This window comes from Nannochloropsis gaditana, assembly GCF_000240725.1.
Source record: "Nannochloropsis gaditana CCMP526 unplaced genomic scaffold scaffold129, whole genome shotgun sequence".
Classification (NCBI taxonomy): Eukaryota; class Eustigmatophyceae; order Eustigmatales; family Monodopsidaceae; genus Microchloropsis; species Microchloropsis gaditana.
The window spans coordinates 38018-55784 of NW_005803824.1; the positions used below are offsets into that span (position 1 = coordinate 38018).

The 17767-nt window shown below is 55.2% G+C and overlaps 2 protein-coding genes across 2 annotated transcripts; both read right to left on the reverse strand.

Annotated features, from left to right (window-relative positions):
* Positions 1–4699: 4699 nt before the first annotated feature.
* Positions 4700–4937, reverse strand: NGA_2118300 (allantoicase; the record flags this gene model as incomplete). The annotated part of the gene is made up of 1 exon (XM_005855704.1): positions 4700–4937. A coding segment is annotated over one exon (238 nt), but the record flags the coding sequence as incomplete, so codon positions are not given.
* Positions 4938–4954: 17 nt separating this feature from the next.
* On the reverse strand, positions 4955–5847 carry ALLC (allantoicase; the record flags this gene model as incomplete). Its single annotated transcript, XM_005855705.1, has 1 exon — positions 4955–5847. A coding segment is annotated over exon 1 (830 nt), but the record flags the coding sequence as incomplete, so codon positions are not given.
* Positions 5848–17767: the final 11920 nt, after the last annotated feature.

Genomic DNA, 17767 nt, shown 5'->3' on the forward strand with positions numbered 1-17767 from the left:
TTACATTCCCCTTTTACTCATTCAGGCGAGCATCGAGAAAACTTTGAGCGGGATGGATCGACTGGGTTTGCGGGGGGAGACCTCCGGCGTCTACTTTGGGCAATTGCTGGGCATGGCGGATCATCTGACATTGAGCTTAGGCAGCGCGGGGTACAAGGCCTACAAGTGTAAGTAGTGCGGGGGGAAGGAGCTATAAAGAGTGCAGAGAAGGAGTCGAGAAGAGGGGCAGGAGAGGAGTAGGCAGCGAAGCTACGAGGTTGGGTCAAGAGGAGGGGCAAGGGAGGATGAAAAATGGGAGTAGGACCGCGCTGGGCTTCTTCTTCGTGTGACTCACCCTGTCAATGTTGTTCACGTCACCACAGATGTACCTTACGGATTGGTGGGGCAAGTGCTTCCTTACCTAATCCGACGGGCCCAGGAAAATAGCGATGTTATGGGGGGGGTGAAGCATGAGCAAGGTCTGATTCGTGCCGAGCTTTGGCGTCGCATGTTATCTGCATAAAGGAACAAGAGAGGCGAAACCAGCGGGCGATGACGAGTGAAATTTGATGATCAAAATATCATGTCATGTAGGAGAAAGTGATGAAAACACCGGGGGGGGGAACCTGTTGAGGGGTGGGGTAGATAGACTGATGTGGTATCTTAAGACATGTGGCTGGGATTGTGAAGGGCTGTTGGACAAAAAAAGTGAATATAAAATGATAGGGTTCCGTCATGTCTCTCGTGGCTTAGTTGCATTGCCACGTTGCTGGCGCAGGAACATGTTATTTTTGGATGCGGCAGAACCAAGAGCTCGGAACGGTCTCTTCCGCGGGTAAGCGAGCGTCGCAGAGGAGCTCCTTGATGTCCAAACTTGCTGCAACTAGCAATTTACACCGGTGAACGCCTTGTGCAACGTCGGGCTTCAATTCCGATGTTTGGAAGGATTCATTGGTCGTTTAGTGGTAATTCTGTAGAAGACATGCAAAAGGATGGCCTTACATCTTGGCTAAGACGAGCGACTTGAAGCCAGCGCCACGACCGTGTTGAAGCGTCAGATAAACCTCAACTATTTCACATTTCAAAGTCACAGCTCACAATCATGCTTAATAGTGGAATTGTTCTTCAGGTAGCGTTCGTGGTGGTCTACTTTGCGTGGATCGGCACGGCCTTTTACGTACCATCCCCCACGCCAAATTGGTGGCTTGCTCCCAGTCCGAAGACAAGAGAAAACCCCTCCGCGTGCAAGTCTGCTCACGTCATTCTGTGCGCATCATATCAAGAGCAACTCGCACGGGCTAGGGCGGAAAAAGCTGCTCGACAGGCTGGAGGCGGTGCTGTCCCCCAGCCGCAGTATCAGCCACCCTCAGACGCGTATCGTGCCTCTTACCCCTCTCCGGCCAAGCAAGCCCAGCAAGCCCAGACTGTTTCATACTCTCCACAGGAAGAACAGCAACGAAATCGACCACCACATTCGGGGAGTCCGTTGCCTCAGGAAACAAACGAAGCAGTCGCGACGTTGCTCAACCTGCTAGGGGAGCGTCTCGGGACGGGGCAGCCATTGGCACCGGAAAAAGTGCGGGTGTTCACCGCGGCAGCTGAGGCTGTGATTAAGGAGGCACGCGGCATTGGATACAGCGTGAATGCACCGGTTGGACAGCAGCAGGAGGCTTATCAGTCACAAGCGCAGACGTTTTATTCACCACAGCAGCCGAGGCAGCCGGAACAAACCCAACCGCATCACCAACAAGACTACCCAAGACATCAATCCCAGGCCCCATCGTTCACGGCCAGCGGTTTCGAGCAAGACGAAGATATTCCTTGGGAAATGGGCTCGCGGACGTTGACGGGTCCGGCGCCTGGTTTCCGGGCAGCTTCGGCCTACCAGCCTGCGGGAGCGGGTGGTTTTGACGAAGAGGGGGATGACTTTGAGACTTACGGGCTGCCTCAACCTGTGACAAGGCAAAAGAAAAGTCCATTCATGGAAACGCTGAAAGGCACGCCGTTTTATGTGGACATTGCAGAGCAACCAGTGAGCTCGGACGAGTATCTGAGGATTATCCAGAGCCGAATTAAAGCGGCTCAAATGAAACGCCGGCAGGAGCAAGCTCATACGGGCATTGAGTCCGCAAATCATTACATGGAGGAATTAAATCGTAAAAAACAAGAACGTTTGCGATTAGAGGCGGAGCAGGCTCGACAGTGGCAGGAAGGGGGTCAGTGAGAGCGTGGGGCGGATACCTGTTTCGAAGATAACTGGCCTGGAATAGAATGACGGGCGCATGTATCAAGAATTCACCATCGTGAAAATAATTCTAGAAGGTGCTATATCCTCATAAAGTGATAATTTTAAGTGATAATTTTTGACCGTAAATTTCTGTTATCGATCCTTTTCCGCGATTACGATCGTACACGGAAACATGAGAAACGGATACATATATGTTTTGCCTCTTAATCGAATTTTGATGCATTTATAAAGAATTCAATATCGTCCTAGTCACAACTTCAAAAGAAATGGCGCCATGGACAATTTCTTTGTCCGCCGAATCGTCATGGTCATGGCAAGTTCACAAGGCTTTCCATTAGAACAGACATTTAAGAATTTGAATCTGCAACGGTTCGGAGAAGAGAAAACCTATGGAAACTGACATAATGGGAATGAGAAATTGTGTTCCAGGATCCATGCGGATTTACGGAATTTAAAATTTACTTGTGGGCATGAGCTTTTTAGATATTTTAGTGGATGTGTGGATTAACAAATTTTTAAGCAAATTATTTGTCAGCGCTCCCGGCCGACATAGTTAGCTTCAAGATCGTGTTTAACACTAATACTTACTAACGATCCCTGCGCATGCATATCCGCATACATGTATTCCAGGGATGAAATCAGCTAAGGATGGAGAATCCGTGCAGATGGAGAGGACTCCCCTGACGGCGCCGTCTTCCCCCCTTTCATATTCCTCCTCCCCCCTATCCTCCTCCTCCTCCTCCTCCTCCTCCTCCGCATTATCCTCTCACCAAATAGGTGATAATGCTTCATATCAGTTAAGAAATGTATCTGCTACCTTTGAGGCTACTGAAGTTTATCTTACATCTTCGTGTAATCGTTTGCATCACTGCCTTAAATGCACATTGCATAGTCGTTATTTTTACGCCAACGCCATCTACTGTATTTACTGCATGGGAATGCTTTGCATAGATTTTGTTGATTATGGGGAGAAAAAAAATGATAGGCTCTATAACATTTTCGGCATCATACATTTCATCAATGCTTGGATGTACTGGTACGCATGGGAGGGGGTAAGGTGGTCAGACCCGATAGTCTACCCTGAGTACCTTAATGCTGTAGGGGCGGCTTTGTACTTGTGGTCTTCAACGTTATACCAACGAGAGCAAGGATCAGATGATGCAGCCACTTCCCAAGTTCATGTGCTTGAGACATGTGCGGCATTTGTGGAACTCTTCGCTTGTGTTGGATGGGCCATTTCATGGCATGCCTCGTATGAAAGAGGTCCTGGACGTGGCTACACTTTGGAAGACCCAGACGTCTGGGCGCTGCTGACCATTTTTGCAGCTGCTGTCATCTACGTAATTTACAATTTGCAGATAATCGCCCAACCCAGCTGGTATGGGACGGACTACCTGTACTTTTGGGGGGATGTCTTCTACGCGATAAATGGAGCCTTGTACTTGATTGCTGGGCTGAGGGACGATGGATGGTTCTGGTGGATGCCATTGGTCAGAAGCTTGAGGCTCCCAATCGCGGATACACAAGCGACGTACGCCGTGAAAAGCACTGAGAGTAGGGTCATGGTACTCAACGTGGATGAAATTGCGGGCAGGGGAGGGGGAAAAGGAACGGATCCACCACTGCCAGTAAATTTGGAGGAGGAGAGTGAGGTCCAGAAAGCATTTTTCAGGACGGCCAGGCTAGCCTTGATACCTCGCGAAGAAAAGCTCGAGACATCGCTTGTATAAGAGAGTAATATTCAGATGGTTCAGGTATTCATTATTAGGATCGGCTGAGGGTCGTGAGAGGAAAAACATTGTTTCACTTTTTCCTTGTATATATGCAACGACGTTCCCCTGCTCGTTGTACACCTGTGAGGGTTTACAGCGTCTTACGCATCGGGGCCTCGAAGGCTTGGATTGATGAGGAATATGACGAATTGGAGAGGGTTAATAATCAGTTCACAGATGCTTTGTATGAATGGATGCCACATGAATGAACGATCATAAAAGACATGATATCAAGTGCAGCAAGCACATTTATCATCTACCGCATCGAAGCGTCCATCCCTTTGAACTTGCCTTTCTCGGGGAACCCGATGCCCGCTAGCATTGCGTTCCCCCCGCGGTCCTCTTTAACATCCAACTACCATTCTCCAACAGCCACATCCCTTTCGAATCACAACTTTCGTGCACTCCTTCTTTTGGGCCCGTTGGCGCCTGGCATGGGCCTCCTGCGCATCGAGGTCTTCCCCATGCCACACAACCCTTCCCTGTGACGCTCCCTCTCCTTGTCCGTCCCTCCCCTACCAGGAACGCACGTTCAATTGTTTTTGGTATGGCAAAGCCGGTGTCATTGACTTATACTTCCACTTTGGTCCCTCGGGCGCGCACTCGTGAGATCCCTCCATCGGGATATATTGTCAGTTTTAAGTGCGTCACCGCCCCCCCCGCTTCCGCCCGTCCTCCCTCCGCCCCCACATCAAAGTAAGCCTGTTGATCTGCTCCCAACTTTGTTCTAGGCAGCAAGATGCGCCAAGGCACTTCCCCTAGCTCTTGCGCCTTGTGCACGTCCTCATTCGACATGTCCAGGGGCAACTCGACTGCCTCCACCTGACAGCTTTCAGGGTAATTCCCCTTGAACCAACACGTGTCAATTTCAAGCTCTCGGACCTTCCCAGGCGTTCCCAAGCGTAAAACGGCCCAATCACTTCCGGGTACCTTGATAAGTCCTCCTTCGTCAGGCTCGAGCACGGGAGGCCGGGTCAACTTCCGAGCGGTCTCCCAACCGTCCCCCATGTTGATCCCACGCCCCGGGTTGATCAAGTTCCGAGGGTGGCCATAGTGCTTGTCACTGCATCCGATGGCCTTTCCGCCATTCTCAACGGCTGCCAGATCCACGACCTGGGTGGCCGGGACCAAATGCCAGGCTCGGGCGACGATTCCGTACACACGCAGACGCGCGATGCCGCCGTCGGGAAACATGTTCAGGCGCAGGTGGGTGAAGCGCTCTGTGGCTTCAATGGCAAAATAGTTGTGGCACGTATCTTTGTAACCGGCACCCAAGGGGGTGAAGGGTAAAATGGTTTCCCAACTATCCGAATGGACGCTCGCTGCTAAGGTCATCTCCTCCTCAGAGGCCTTGCTGCCTATTTTATCTCCACCTGGAACCTCAGTGCGTGCTGCAGCCAGTTTTTGAAGGGCGATGGGTTCGTTGTCATCAATGTATGAGGCAGCTTGGATAGAGCAGCGAGGCACGTAGTTGCCTGTGAAGAAGGAGGTGTCCACACCCACGCCCAAAATGCGACCGGGGAAAGCCAATTTGATAATACACCAATCGTGACCTGCTGTACGTTTTCGCCGTGTCTCCCACCCATCCATCCATTTTCCGTAGGCTGTGAATTTATCTGGGATAAAAATCGGTTCCTCGTGATCGAGTAAATTCTCTGCGGCAGCAAACCAATCGTCGGTTGCAAAGCATATTCTGCCACCAAAACGACTTAAAGCCAGGTCCGTTTCTTCGACAAAATCGGGCAGGGCAGTCGTATGACTCTGTTGCATGGGTCGATCAGCCATTGAGATCCACGACTTGCGAAGTTGGATTTATCTAAGGAAAGGTTGCGTGCAGTACAGCTCCTGCGTGGGACGAGGGGAGGTTATTGAAGCCCATTTGATGATATTGGCAAAGCACATTCACGGAGTTGATACAAAAGCACAGGCCTTTACCCTACCAAACAGCAACAATAGACAATGTCAGCCTCGAGAAGAGTATGAGGTCATGTCGGCGTACACGGTATTATTTATAAGACCTGTTGAAAAACGGACATGTCGCCCCGGGCTTGAACATGTAGAAATGAGATTTATAGGGGAAATGCGAGATACCCCCAAAAAAAAATACTCCTTCCCTGGAAACGCACGTGTATACTTGAGGCCTCCGCTTGCTGGGCAGATTATCGTCGTCGTAGAGATAGCACTCCATGGCCGCACATGTGCGTCGCGCGGACAGCTAGCCTGTTTTTTGGCACGCACATTATCTGGCGGTGGGGGCGATTTCACCTCATTGCCTCGCTTACTCGTGGAAAGCATGCGACTGGCCTTGCCTGATACATTTTGGCTCACAGTAGACGTTCTCAACGACTTTTGAACCGCGTACACAGGGATTAGCATGCTCAGATGTTTACAGAGGCAGCATCGAACTTTTTTTGCGGCCCGACGGGTACAACCACCATTTGTTGCGCCTCCTTCCTCCAGCCTCCGTGCCCGGCAAATACGTCCCCAGGTCCTCAAGTTGTCCTCGCTGTGGACCAAAGCCACGGCAGAGCTCAAATTGCGACGTCTTGACACCCGGGCGCATGAGGATTTGCAACGCCTGTTGCATGAAGGTCAGATGGAAAACGCCATGGTGTCTCTTTTGTCTTTGCGTAAGCAAGGCTTCTACCCTGCCCCGGCCCTGGTCGATCATTTTACAAGGCTGTGTGTGCGCTCGAACCGTCGTGAGGTGGCATGGGGCTTGCTACGGCAGGAGGGGATACCAGCGCACCTGTCCACGTACAAAGCATTGTTAGCCTCCTATGTCGTGCCCCTGGAAGACTCGCCCAGCAAAGCTTTCTCTGCAGAGCCCTTGGAGCAGGGCAAGGAGCGACTGCCGCCGCCGTCACCGCCGCAATCCTCTCAAGCTCTCCGCCTTTTCGAGGAGATGCAAGTGTTGCATCATGTCCCCCCCGACGCGGCTTGTTACTTGCTCGTCCTTCACGGTTGTGCCGAGGCCGGGGAGTGGCGCGAGGCTTGGCGTCTGCGAACGGATTTGTTGGCCCGGTCCGCGAGTAGCGCCCTGGGAGAGGAAAGGGAGCTCTCTGGGGCGAGTGAGGCCTCTGCAGAAACACGCGATGTGGGCAGGAGGAGCCTGCCTCCTGTCCTGTACGCCCTGGGCCGTGACGGCCAGACACCCAAGGCGCTCGCCCTCCTGCAAAGCGAAGCAGAGGCGGAGCATGTCGATGCCAACGCCGTCGCCGCCCTTTTGGAAGGGGTCATGGCCCGAAGTGGAGGCATGGGGGAGGCCTTGGAGGTGGCGAGGAGCCTGGAGGGGTCGGGGAGGGGGCTGGCAGGGGAGGGGGCCTCGGGCGGGGTAGGGGAGGGAAAGGTAATGTCTTGGGGGAAGGACATGCTCCTGGCCCTTCTCCGATCCTGCAGGCAAGTGGGTCTGTGGCAGGACGCGGGCAACCTCCTCTCTGATCCCGCCTTCCACCTCGCCTCTCCACCCGACCCTCCCGCCCTCCCTTACACCTTGGCCGTCGGTGCCTGTGCGCAAGCCTCGCCTCCGCAGCCCGGGCCAGCTCAGAATCTCGTCGAATTCATGGGCCCAGTTCCCGACGCCAACACGTACCTGGAGCTTCTTCGCGCCTTCTGGAAGGCCGGGCGAGGCCTGGAGGGGGTCTCCTTTCTCCTCGAGCCCGCCCGCCTAGGCCGGACCGACTTGGCGATGGACGCCCCCTCCCTCCCTCCCTCCCTTCCTCCCGCCTTCCCCCGAGACCTTCGGTCCTACCATGGTGCCATGCACGTCTCTCTCTTGCTCAAAGAGTACGCGACCGTCCTGCGTCTGTGGGCGGCGTGTGTGGCGCGGGGATTGACCCCGAACGCGATCACCCGCGACTACGTGATACAGGCGTGCCTGAGCAGTGGCAGGTGGAAAGACGCGTTGCGGGCCGTGGAAGAAAGCGACATCGGGCAAAAGGAAGGGCGGACGGGAGCAAGGCAAAAAGGGTGGGTGGTGGAGGAAGGGAAGGCGGCAGGGAGGGAGGGAGGGAGGGAGGGAGGGAAGGAGGAAGGGTTGGCGGGATGGAGAGAGGGCTTGAGAGACCAGGAACGGCAAGAGTTTCGTCCTGGGCGTGGCCCCAGCCTACTTCGGGAGCTCTATCTCGTCGCTCTGACGGCTTTTGAACGCGACAAGGACTGGTCGCAAGTCCATCGGACCCTGCAGGCTCTGGCTCGGCACGGGGAGGGGGAGGGCGGGGGGGAGGGCACGCCGGGGTTCAATGGGGTGGCAGGCGGGCGCCTCGCCCGCCTTTGCAACCGTGCCGTGACGTCCGCAGCACGGGACAATCAATGGGAGGCCGCCGTGGCCATCCACGGCGTCATGCAAGGACCGGGGCTGCGTGTGGACCCAGACGTGATCACTTACAACGCGGTGATGCGGGCGCTCTCGGAGACGGACCGACACGAGGCGGCCTTGGACTTGTTGGACGAGATGGTGGAGCGGCACGGCCTCGCCCCAGACTCCGTGTCCTTCACCACCCTGATCCAAGCCTGCGGCCGGGCGGGCGAATGGCGGCGGGCCTTGGCCTTGCTCCATGCGATGGAGGGGGCACGGGGGGGGGAAGGGCGGGGCCTGGGGGAAGACGGGCCGGAGGCAGGGGCGTGGGGGGAAGGGATGAGTGAGCAGGCAGTGCTGGCGGCCGTGGAGGCCTGTGCGGAGAACGGAGAGGTGGAGGAAGGGTTGCAGTTGTGCCAAGAAATTTTGGTGCGACACCTGGGGCCCGACCGAGCGAGGGAGGAGAGGACGCAGGACGCGCAGGTGAGTGCCGTGATTTTCAGCACCATGATCACCTTGGCGTGTCGAAGCGGCGCCCTGCCTCGGGTCCTGGGCCTGTTGGAGAAGCTCCGGGAGCAGGGAATCGCGCCGGACCTCGCCACCTACACCCGGGCCATCAAATCCCTGGGCCGGGAAGGCTACCCGGAGGACGCCTTTACGCTCTTCACAAGCCTGCGCCAGGATCCCAGCGTGACGCTGGATGCGGCCACGTACCAGGCCGCCTTGGACGTGTGCACGCGAGGGGCAGGAACAGGGGGCGAAAGCGCGGAGCGGGCGTTGAGCGTGCTGGAGGGCCTGGAGAAGGACGGGTTGGTCCCCGACGCGATTGCCTACCAGTCGGTCTTACAGACCTTGAGCCAGGCGGGCCGGTGGCAGGAGGCGGTGGGGCTCTTGAGGGCGATGGAAGGGAGGGAGGGAGGGTGGGGGGGCACGGAGATCGCGTACACGAGCGTGGTCAATGCCTGCGCCGGCGCCGATCAGTTGGACATGGCGCTGCGTCTGCTCGACGAAATGGTGGAGGAGAGAGGATTGACGCCCACGGTGGTGGCCTACTTTGCCGTGGTCCGTGCCTGCAAACGGGCGGGTCGTTGGGAGCAAGCCTTGTTGCTCCTGGACGACATGGAGGACCGAGGGGTCCCGCCCGTGTCCTCCGTGTTGGAATTCGCCGCCGACGCCTGCCTGGAAGCCGGGCAAGTCACGCATGCCAGCGGCTTGTTGACCCGAATGCGCGAACGGGGCTTGGACCCTCCCGAAGGATTGTACGCGCGGGCCATTTCCCTGGCCGTGGACGAAGGTGCCGGCACGCAGGCCTTGGGTATGTTGTGTGGGATGGTCTTGCACGGGGGGGGGCCCAGGCGGCCTCTGTACACGGCGGTCCTCCGGGCCGTGGCGCACGGCAAGGAAGGAGGGAGGGAGGGAGGGCGGGAGGGTGGGTGGGGAACGGTATTTGCTGCCTTAGGTAGGACCGCGAGTGCCCTATTGGGGGAGATATTGGAAGAACGGGGCGGAGATGTCGCAGGCAGGAGAGACGTGCGACGGAGACGGCAAGCTTTAGAACTGGTCAGAGAAATCGCGCTGGTGGCAGCCGCAGGGGCGGGGGACTGGCGTCGCGCGTTGTTGTTGTTGAGGGAGCGAGAAGCCCTGGGAGAAGGAGGGGCGGGGGAGCGGTTGGTGGGCTGGGCTTGAGAGCTCGGTACGCATTGGCCATCGAGGCTTGTGCACGCGCGGGCCGATATCGGGAAGGGGTGGCCCTCTTGGAGGGGCGGTCACTGGGCGTGGGGAAGATGGAGGGGAGGGGGAGGGTGTTGAGCCACGTCTTAGTCTCGTTAAGCAGGGCAGGGCAGGGTCCCCAGGCTCTGGCATTGAGTAGACACGCTTTGCGGCCTCCGCTTTCGTGGGCCAATGACATGAGTCAGCAAGGCTGGGGACGTGTGGATGGTGTTGTGGACCGGGAGGAGGCTTCCCCCATGTCTGCCCTACGCTCCCAGCGTCTGCGGGCGTTGCAGGATGAAAGACGTCGGGTCTGGCACCGGTACAACAAGCAGGACATGTATGAAGGTCTGGTGGAAGCTTCCTCATCGTTGTCCTCGACGGAAGCACACCCTGCGACTGCCCCGTACTCCGATGCCCCTCCACAAGGGGAAGAGCGGGATTCCTCCATCCATAGGCACCTCTCGTGGTCCGCCTGGCAGGAGTTGGCGAAGGCCGCCAAGGTCTTGGCCAAGGAAAGAGAAAGCGGAGGGAAGCGAAAACGGAGGAGGAATAGGAAAGCTGTGTCGGAAAGCGGAAACGAGGTGAGGGAAGCTGGAGGGAAAGAAAGCTCTGATCAAGGGGGTGAACTCCTGTGGGTGTTGAAGGCCATGCTGGTAGCAGGCGTGGCCCCTAGCAGAGGCGACTTAGAATGGAGCTTGCAGATGCTAGCGAGTCAAAAGGCATGGGATGCCTTGGAAGACCTCTTAGAGAAAGCAGCTGCAGTTCACGTGGCCGGAGTAGGCAAGGACGAAAGTGTTGTTGGGGAAGATGGAAGAGGGGAAGACATGGGCGGGTCCGGGCGGAGCCAGGACCCGATAAAAAGCACTTGTTTGGACGTGATTGGATGCAATCGATTATTGCATGCGATGGCGCAAAATGGGGAAGGAGAGCGGTCGGTGACCTTCCTAAAATTTATGCGAGATCGGATCGGTGTGGTGCCGGACATGATCTCGTACACTAGCGCCATGGACGCTTGTGGGAGAGGAGGAGACTGGCGGGGGGCATTGAACTTATTGGAGACTATCGAAAGAGAAAAAAACAGAGGAGAAAGAGGCTTGAGGGCCAATTTGATCACCTACACGGTGGTGATGAAAGCCTGTGCTCAAGCTGGACAATGGCAACCATGCATCGCTTTGCTGGAGAGGTTAATGAAGAGCGACAGTCAAGGAGCTGAAGAGCCAGAATGTTTGAGACCGGATACGATCGCTTGTAATGTTGCATTGGAGGCGTGTGCGCAAGGATTGCAGCCAAATGCGGCGTTGAGGCTTCTTAAAAAGATGGAGGAAGGGTGGGACGGGGTACAGGGGATGTCCCCGGCGCCGGACCAGATTTCTTACACGAATGTAATTCGTGCTCTTAGAAGAGGAGGGGGAAATGGGGAGGATGTCGTGAAGACAGTGCATCAGATTTTACAACGGGCCAAAGCTCGGAAACTGAGACCGGACAATAGATTGTACAACAGTGCTTTAAAAGTGTATGTTCATGAAGGCCACTGGCGACTCGCAAAAGAGCTACTGAAAGACATGGATCAGAGACAGATGATTCCTGATGAGTTTACAGTGCGAATTTTGACACGTGGAAGAGGTAAAGGTGGAGGAGGGGGGCGAGAGCGCGGGCAGACACTTGCCCTGCTTCGAGACATGCAAGACCGTTTGGGAGACCTCCAGCACAGTAGAAGACGAGATAATAAAAGGTACATGATGAGCGCGCCACATTGATGAGTGTGTATACGAAATATAGAGCTGTAAACGATCGAAATAAAAACAAAGGCGATGTACAGAATGAGAATGTTTCCGTAGGGCCAAGCAATCGCAGGGGGGAGGTTGACGGACCGTTGCTGGCCGTTTCTGACCGTTCTAACCGTTTCTTTGTGCCGTTCCTTCGGGCACTTTGCCTTATGTTTGCTGCCATGTATTGGCTCTCGATATTCTTGCAACTTGTTCAATGTCTTCATCATACGGCACATTTATATTCCTGCCTACTGCCCCAAATATTCACATGTAGCATGGCGTCTTCGGTTCCGCAAGCTTCTCCACCTCTTGGGGTCTCAATTATTGGCTACGAAGAGGCACTGAAAAGGGAATTGGGCCGCATAGCAACCGGTGAATGTTCTCTTTCAGTATCTCTTACAAGTCCGCGATCCCTAGCGGCTTGTAGGGCCATTGGCCTCACAGTCGAGGACTTGCGCCCTTTAAGTCGACAAGAATACGATGCCAGCAACCCGGTAGTACACTCGTTACTCCAAAAGCATCCACCTTCCTCCCCTAGAGCGGCTTCACCATCTTCAGAGCAATCGGAACGCCCAGCATCCTCGTCGGCTCTGCCCTCGGAAGTTTATGAAAAGGTGTACGCGCACTATAAGGCGCGGCTTTTAGAAAAAGTGCACATGGTGAAGGAGCAACGTCGGCAGATGATATCGAAATCACAGGGAGAGGACGGATTTAATTTTTTACTGCGTGACGAGTATGAGGTTGGACGTCTCGCCAAAGGTGTGTCTCTCTCCCAAGCCAACGGTGCTGGAATTGTGAACTCGACTTCTGGCGTTACAACGCTCGATCATGTGCGCAATAACGACAAACCTTTGGAGGATGTAGAAGAGCGCGCCAAATACCTTAAATCAGCAATGATGGAAATGGAGGAACGGAGGATGGAGGCTGTGAAAAAACGCCAAGAAAAAGAATTCGTGCGCCTGTTGGAAGGCGAAAAACGAAGTGTGCTGCAGCAACAGAAGCTGATGGCCGCGGCCGAAGAAGAATTGCGGAAGAAAAAGGAGCATGAAAAAGCGGTAATGCAGCATCGCAAGGCTGAGATTGAGAGAAAGTTGGAACGAGACCGTGAAATGCAGCTGCAGGCAGAGGAAGACCAGAGGCGTCGGCGCGAGCTGGCTCGTAAGGAAGCAGCTATGAAAGCGAAATTGGCAGCGGAGGCTCGGGAGGCAGAAAGGATACGACGACAGGAAGCGGTTGCCCGGGAAGAGGAGCGCCAAGCCAAGCTCGAATCCCTACGTCAACGCACGGAGGGTATTCTGGAGGAACAACGGAGACGGGGGGAGGAACAACGCAGAGAAATCGAAGCCCGCGAGGAACGCGTCAAAGCCCAGGTAATGTCTAAGAAGGAGGCCAAGGCTGCAGAAATTCAGGCTGCACATGCGGAAGCAAAAAAGAGAATCCACAATGCCTTGCTCCGTAATCAAGCCATCCAATATGCCAAGAGAGAGGCTTACCAGGAGCGCACCGCTGAAGCTGCCCGCCGTGCCGAAGAACAGCATGCGAAGCGGGTGGAAGCAGCGGCCCAAGCAATCGAGGCCCGGAAATTGAAGCAAGCCAAAGCAGATGAACGGTACGCGGAAGCGTCCCGGAGGCTCGACGAAAAAATCCGAACAACACTGTCTCGGGCGGAAGAACGAGCGCATTTCTACGCCAAAGTCGCCGCTGAGCGGGAGCAAGCAGCTTTGTTGCTGCGCGTGGAAAAGGAATTAAGAAAGCACGACAAGTTGGAAAATGTTGAAAGGATTAAACGGAAGGAGGCTTACGACAAGGCGTCTTTGCTGGCCAAAGAGGAGGCGGATACGGCCCGCTACGAATTAATTAAGCGTGAGAAAGCCTATCTCCAGGAGCAGAGGAAATTGACGTCTCAAGAAGCAATGATAAGGAAGCATCAATTAAAAAAAGCCATGGAAAATATGCGAGTAACGAATAAATTCTGGGTAGCAGGGATCGACGAGATAGAAAAAAAGGGTCCGAAGAAGTCCGATGTGCTGCGGACAATGAGTTCAATGGGAAATAAGGGCCGGACGGAGGGTGGGACGGAGAGCGGGAGGGAGGGAGGGAGAGGGAAACGTCCAGGATCGGCATAAGAACACCATCTGAAAATAGAACCATCAAGGACGACGGAGCGATATCCCGGCGGCAGCATTATGAGTTGAAGTAAGCTTTTTGGGTTTGAGGAGTATATGCAGGAGGTTTAAGGCGTAAGGGCTTTGGATAGAGAATACGGAAAGCTTGAAACGCTTACGGCTCGACGCGGAGAACCAAAGAATGCGAGAGGGGGCCATGCTCATCCATCAGGGAAGAAATTTTCTGTCGTGCCCTTGCGAATGAAAGACTGCATGTCTTTGGTTCTTTTTCGACATGTCCGCCAGCGAAAATCACAAACCAATCGATCGCCTCCCTTTCCTCCAAGAATAATCCTCTGAAAGTGTCGCCCACAGAGCCATGTCTGGCCGCGCATGAATCCCTTTTACAAAGCTCTGGTTCATGTCACTTTAGTAGCTTGTTCCCTCCCTCCATCCTTTCTCTTGTCCTCCCTGTCCCTTCTCTCTTCCTTTTTTTCGCCTCAAGCCCTGAGCACATCCTTCCGTGATCGCCTGTTAGGCGCGCTTGAGTGACAGTTGGATCTCAGCCTCCAAGGCCGCCATCCAGTCGTTCGCCAGCCACTTTCCTCCACTTGCCCCGCCTCCCGACATTCCCCACCGCCTTCTCGTGCATTGCTCCGATTCAGCGTCCCAGACACTCACTCACCTCCCCCCTCGATCGACAGAGTATCCTACCTGCTCCGACCCGGATTACTGCCTTCCCCCCCTCTACTCTTCCCTCCAACGCTGCCTCTCTCCCGCCTACAGATACTTTCTTGGCACGCGCCTTGTGGCCGGCTGGCGGGTAGATCTCGGGGATGGCACAACGATACATTGTACTTACAATCTAAAACTAAATTCAACATATTATTTTCAAGTTCATCGTCCGATGCACTTCCCCCTCCGCATTCTTCTGTTGGGTATGCCACCCTCCCAAACCGTCTCGTGCTTTGCGCCTCTCTAGTACTTTCAATCGCCCATGCACCCGGCGTCCTCCACGCAATCCTCGCCCCCCCCGCCCGCCCCCCCCTCCCTTTCTTCGCCCTCCTAGGAGACCTCACTCGAACCCGCTGTACTGCTTCGACTCCTCCCTCCCCCCCTGCGTCCGATCCTCCCACTCCCCCCGGGACCGGTCTTCCCCCTTTTTCCCTGTCGTGTGCGCCCCGTCGTCCACCTTTGCCGCCGCCCACGGCCGCACACGCGCCTGGCCTGCCAACAACCCCAGGGAGGCTACCCATTCCGACAAGGATGTGGTCGACGGGGCAGCCGTAGCCTTCTTCTCCTCCATCGCCTCCGCTCCTTCCTCTTTCTTTTCCTCCTCTCCTCCCCTTCTCCCTTTGTCGAGCACCTGCCCGTCCAACGCCTCCTCCGAGCCGTGGACCCTGGTCGGGGGCCCGTCTGATCCCCCTTCCTCGCCCACGATGTCCACCTCCTCCTCCTCCTCCTCCTTCATCTTCATGAACGACCGACTCACGTCCTTCAAAAGCTCGTTCCTGGCCGCCAGCGCCTCCTCCCCACAGATGCAGGGAAACACGCGTGCACAGTTGCAGCGGATCACCACCAAGGCCGCCAGGAAGACAAAGGCAAGCGCGGCTCCGAGGAAGACGGAGGAAATCATGTCCCGCTTCACTTGGTGTTGGACACGGGCTTGGCTTCGGGCGGGGCGGAGCAGGCGTGGGGGAAAGTGCGCAGATGCTGTAGGGCGGGATCGGGGGAAAGGGGGGAAGAGAGCACGGACAGAAAGGGGAGGGGAGGAGGGAGAAGGAAGGAGAGAGGGGGGACACGTGGGAAAGGGAGGATGGAGCGACGTAAAGGAAGGATGAAGGCGCACGAGCACACAGGAGTTCACTCAGGAGAAAAGACGTGGCTGAGAGAGCGGTGCCAGCCTGTCAAGTATCTGCGATCGGCTCGCGCCATTTGGTAACTGCATCTTCAATGTGTGCACAGCCCGCAGGCATCGCGGGCTCGCCAGCGTGGGGTGGTCATATTGCTTGTTGACGTCCAAACAGCACGACAAGGTCCTGAGCTGATGATTATGCCATCGGACAGAAAAGCACGTTTCCACCTCGCCTAGAAAGCACCTTGAAGTCATCGATTCCCCCACAAAGAAAAGCACCTCCTTGGAAGCTTACCCACTCTCTGCCCCACGAATGAGTCTTTTAACATACCATGCTTCTCGTCTGCACTGTATGTGAGCCCATCCAGGCCCGTGCTTGACAAGTCCCTCGACTCTGGCCGCAAAGGTCCTCGGACATATTCACCTGTCACTACGCTATTGAAGAGCAGGACGAGGACAAGGGCAACAAAACGGCAAAAATTTGCCATTCTTCCCATCGCATGGACTAAAGATGTGTCCTGTGAAGGGAGATCAGAGGAAAATACATGGCGAGGCCTGAGATAAGATTTCATTTGTCGGGCAAGACCTGCCTGCTGCTGCCGTCCTGCTGTTTTGAAAGTCATAAAAAATCATGTCAAAATCCAGGAGAACGGAAGAACACAAGAAAGTCTTCACGACACCGCTCGTGAAGACACACCGCGGCCAAAATGTCCTGCCTACACCTATGGTGGTAGATGCTTTCTTCTTCTCGTGTGTATGGGGTAATCACGAGTGTATATTTTTGCCTTCGAGCTCAACCCTCGTCGGTGGCAAGGGCACAGGGGAAGGAAAATGGTAGGACGGTCTCTCCGTTGCCGATTCCTAAAGCCACACTCATGGCGTGAAATGCCCAGAATATCATTCTATACTCGTTGTAGTAGTTGGTGAGTGCATGCTTGGACCTGACGGCGCCCGGGTTCGTCTTTGTCCCATTCTTACATGCTTCATCAACCCTCCCTCCGCTCCCCTCGCTTCCTCGCTCCCTTCTCAGACATGTTCCCCCGATTTGTACGCCGTCCCCTCCCTCCGTCTCTGCATCCGCTCCTCTTGCCCCATTTTCCGGCCGCATGAGGGGTGGGACCTGTCTCTGATTGTGTTTGTCTCAGCCCCTGATTTGTAGTCTTGCGCCGGTGGTTGTGGTGTTGAAATCAGATGATAAAATAAGGAACCATGATGCGTGGAGGCAGGATAGAGAGGTCAAAGTCAGGGCACAAATACCCCCCATACACCTGATCCGCGTAGACTTGGCTCCCAAGAGACAGCCAAATGGGCTATAATGCATCGAATGAGCAGACTTCATGCCGAAAGGCCATTGAGGAATGAAATGCGTGATGGCCGTCATATGGAACACCTGCACCCTCCCTGGACCCCTTCATATCACCCAAGCGTCCCTCTTCTTTCCTTTCAACCCTCTCAGGTACCTTGATTCCTGTACCATCCTCTGTCATGGCGAGTGCGCCTCCCCCGAACCCCATCACAATCGAAGAGGGATGGGAAAAGGAAATTCTGCCCAAGGCCATCCTGCCTTTGGAACGCATTTTGAACGAGGGATTGCAAGACCGGCAGAGACGTGACCTTTTTGGGCCCCGGGAATACGTGCACATCTACACGTGAGTGTTTGATGCGATGGAAAGCGGGCAAGGGGAAGGAATAAAAGTGGAGGGGCCAGGTGGAGGGTACAAGAGTGCAGTGAAGGAAGCAATCGGCTGACACGAATCCTTGCTGACAATCTCCTTCTACGGCTCTCTTTTCACGTATGTACAGAATCTGCTACAACATGTGCACGCAGCGCAACCCTTTTAACTGGTCAGAACCGCTTTATCAAAAACACAACGAGGTAGGGAGGGAGAGATGGAGGTGGTAATAACGGGAGAGGAGGAAGGAAGGGGGTTCTCAGTCCGTCATAAAGACGACAAGGGTAAAAATGCCCAGGAAGCAATCGAAGGAGCACATGACATTGGAGGAAAAGGTGGTTGCACCACCCCTTTGA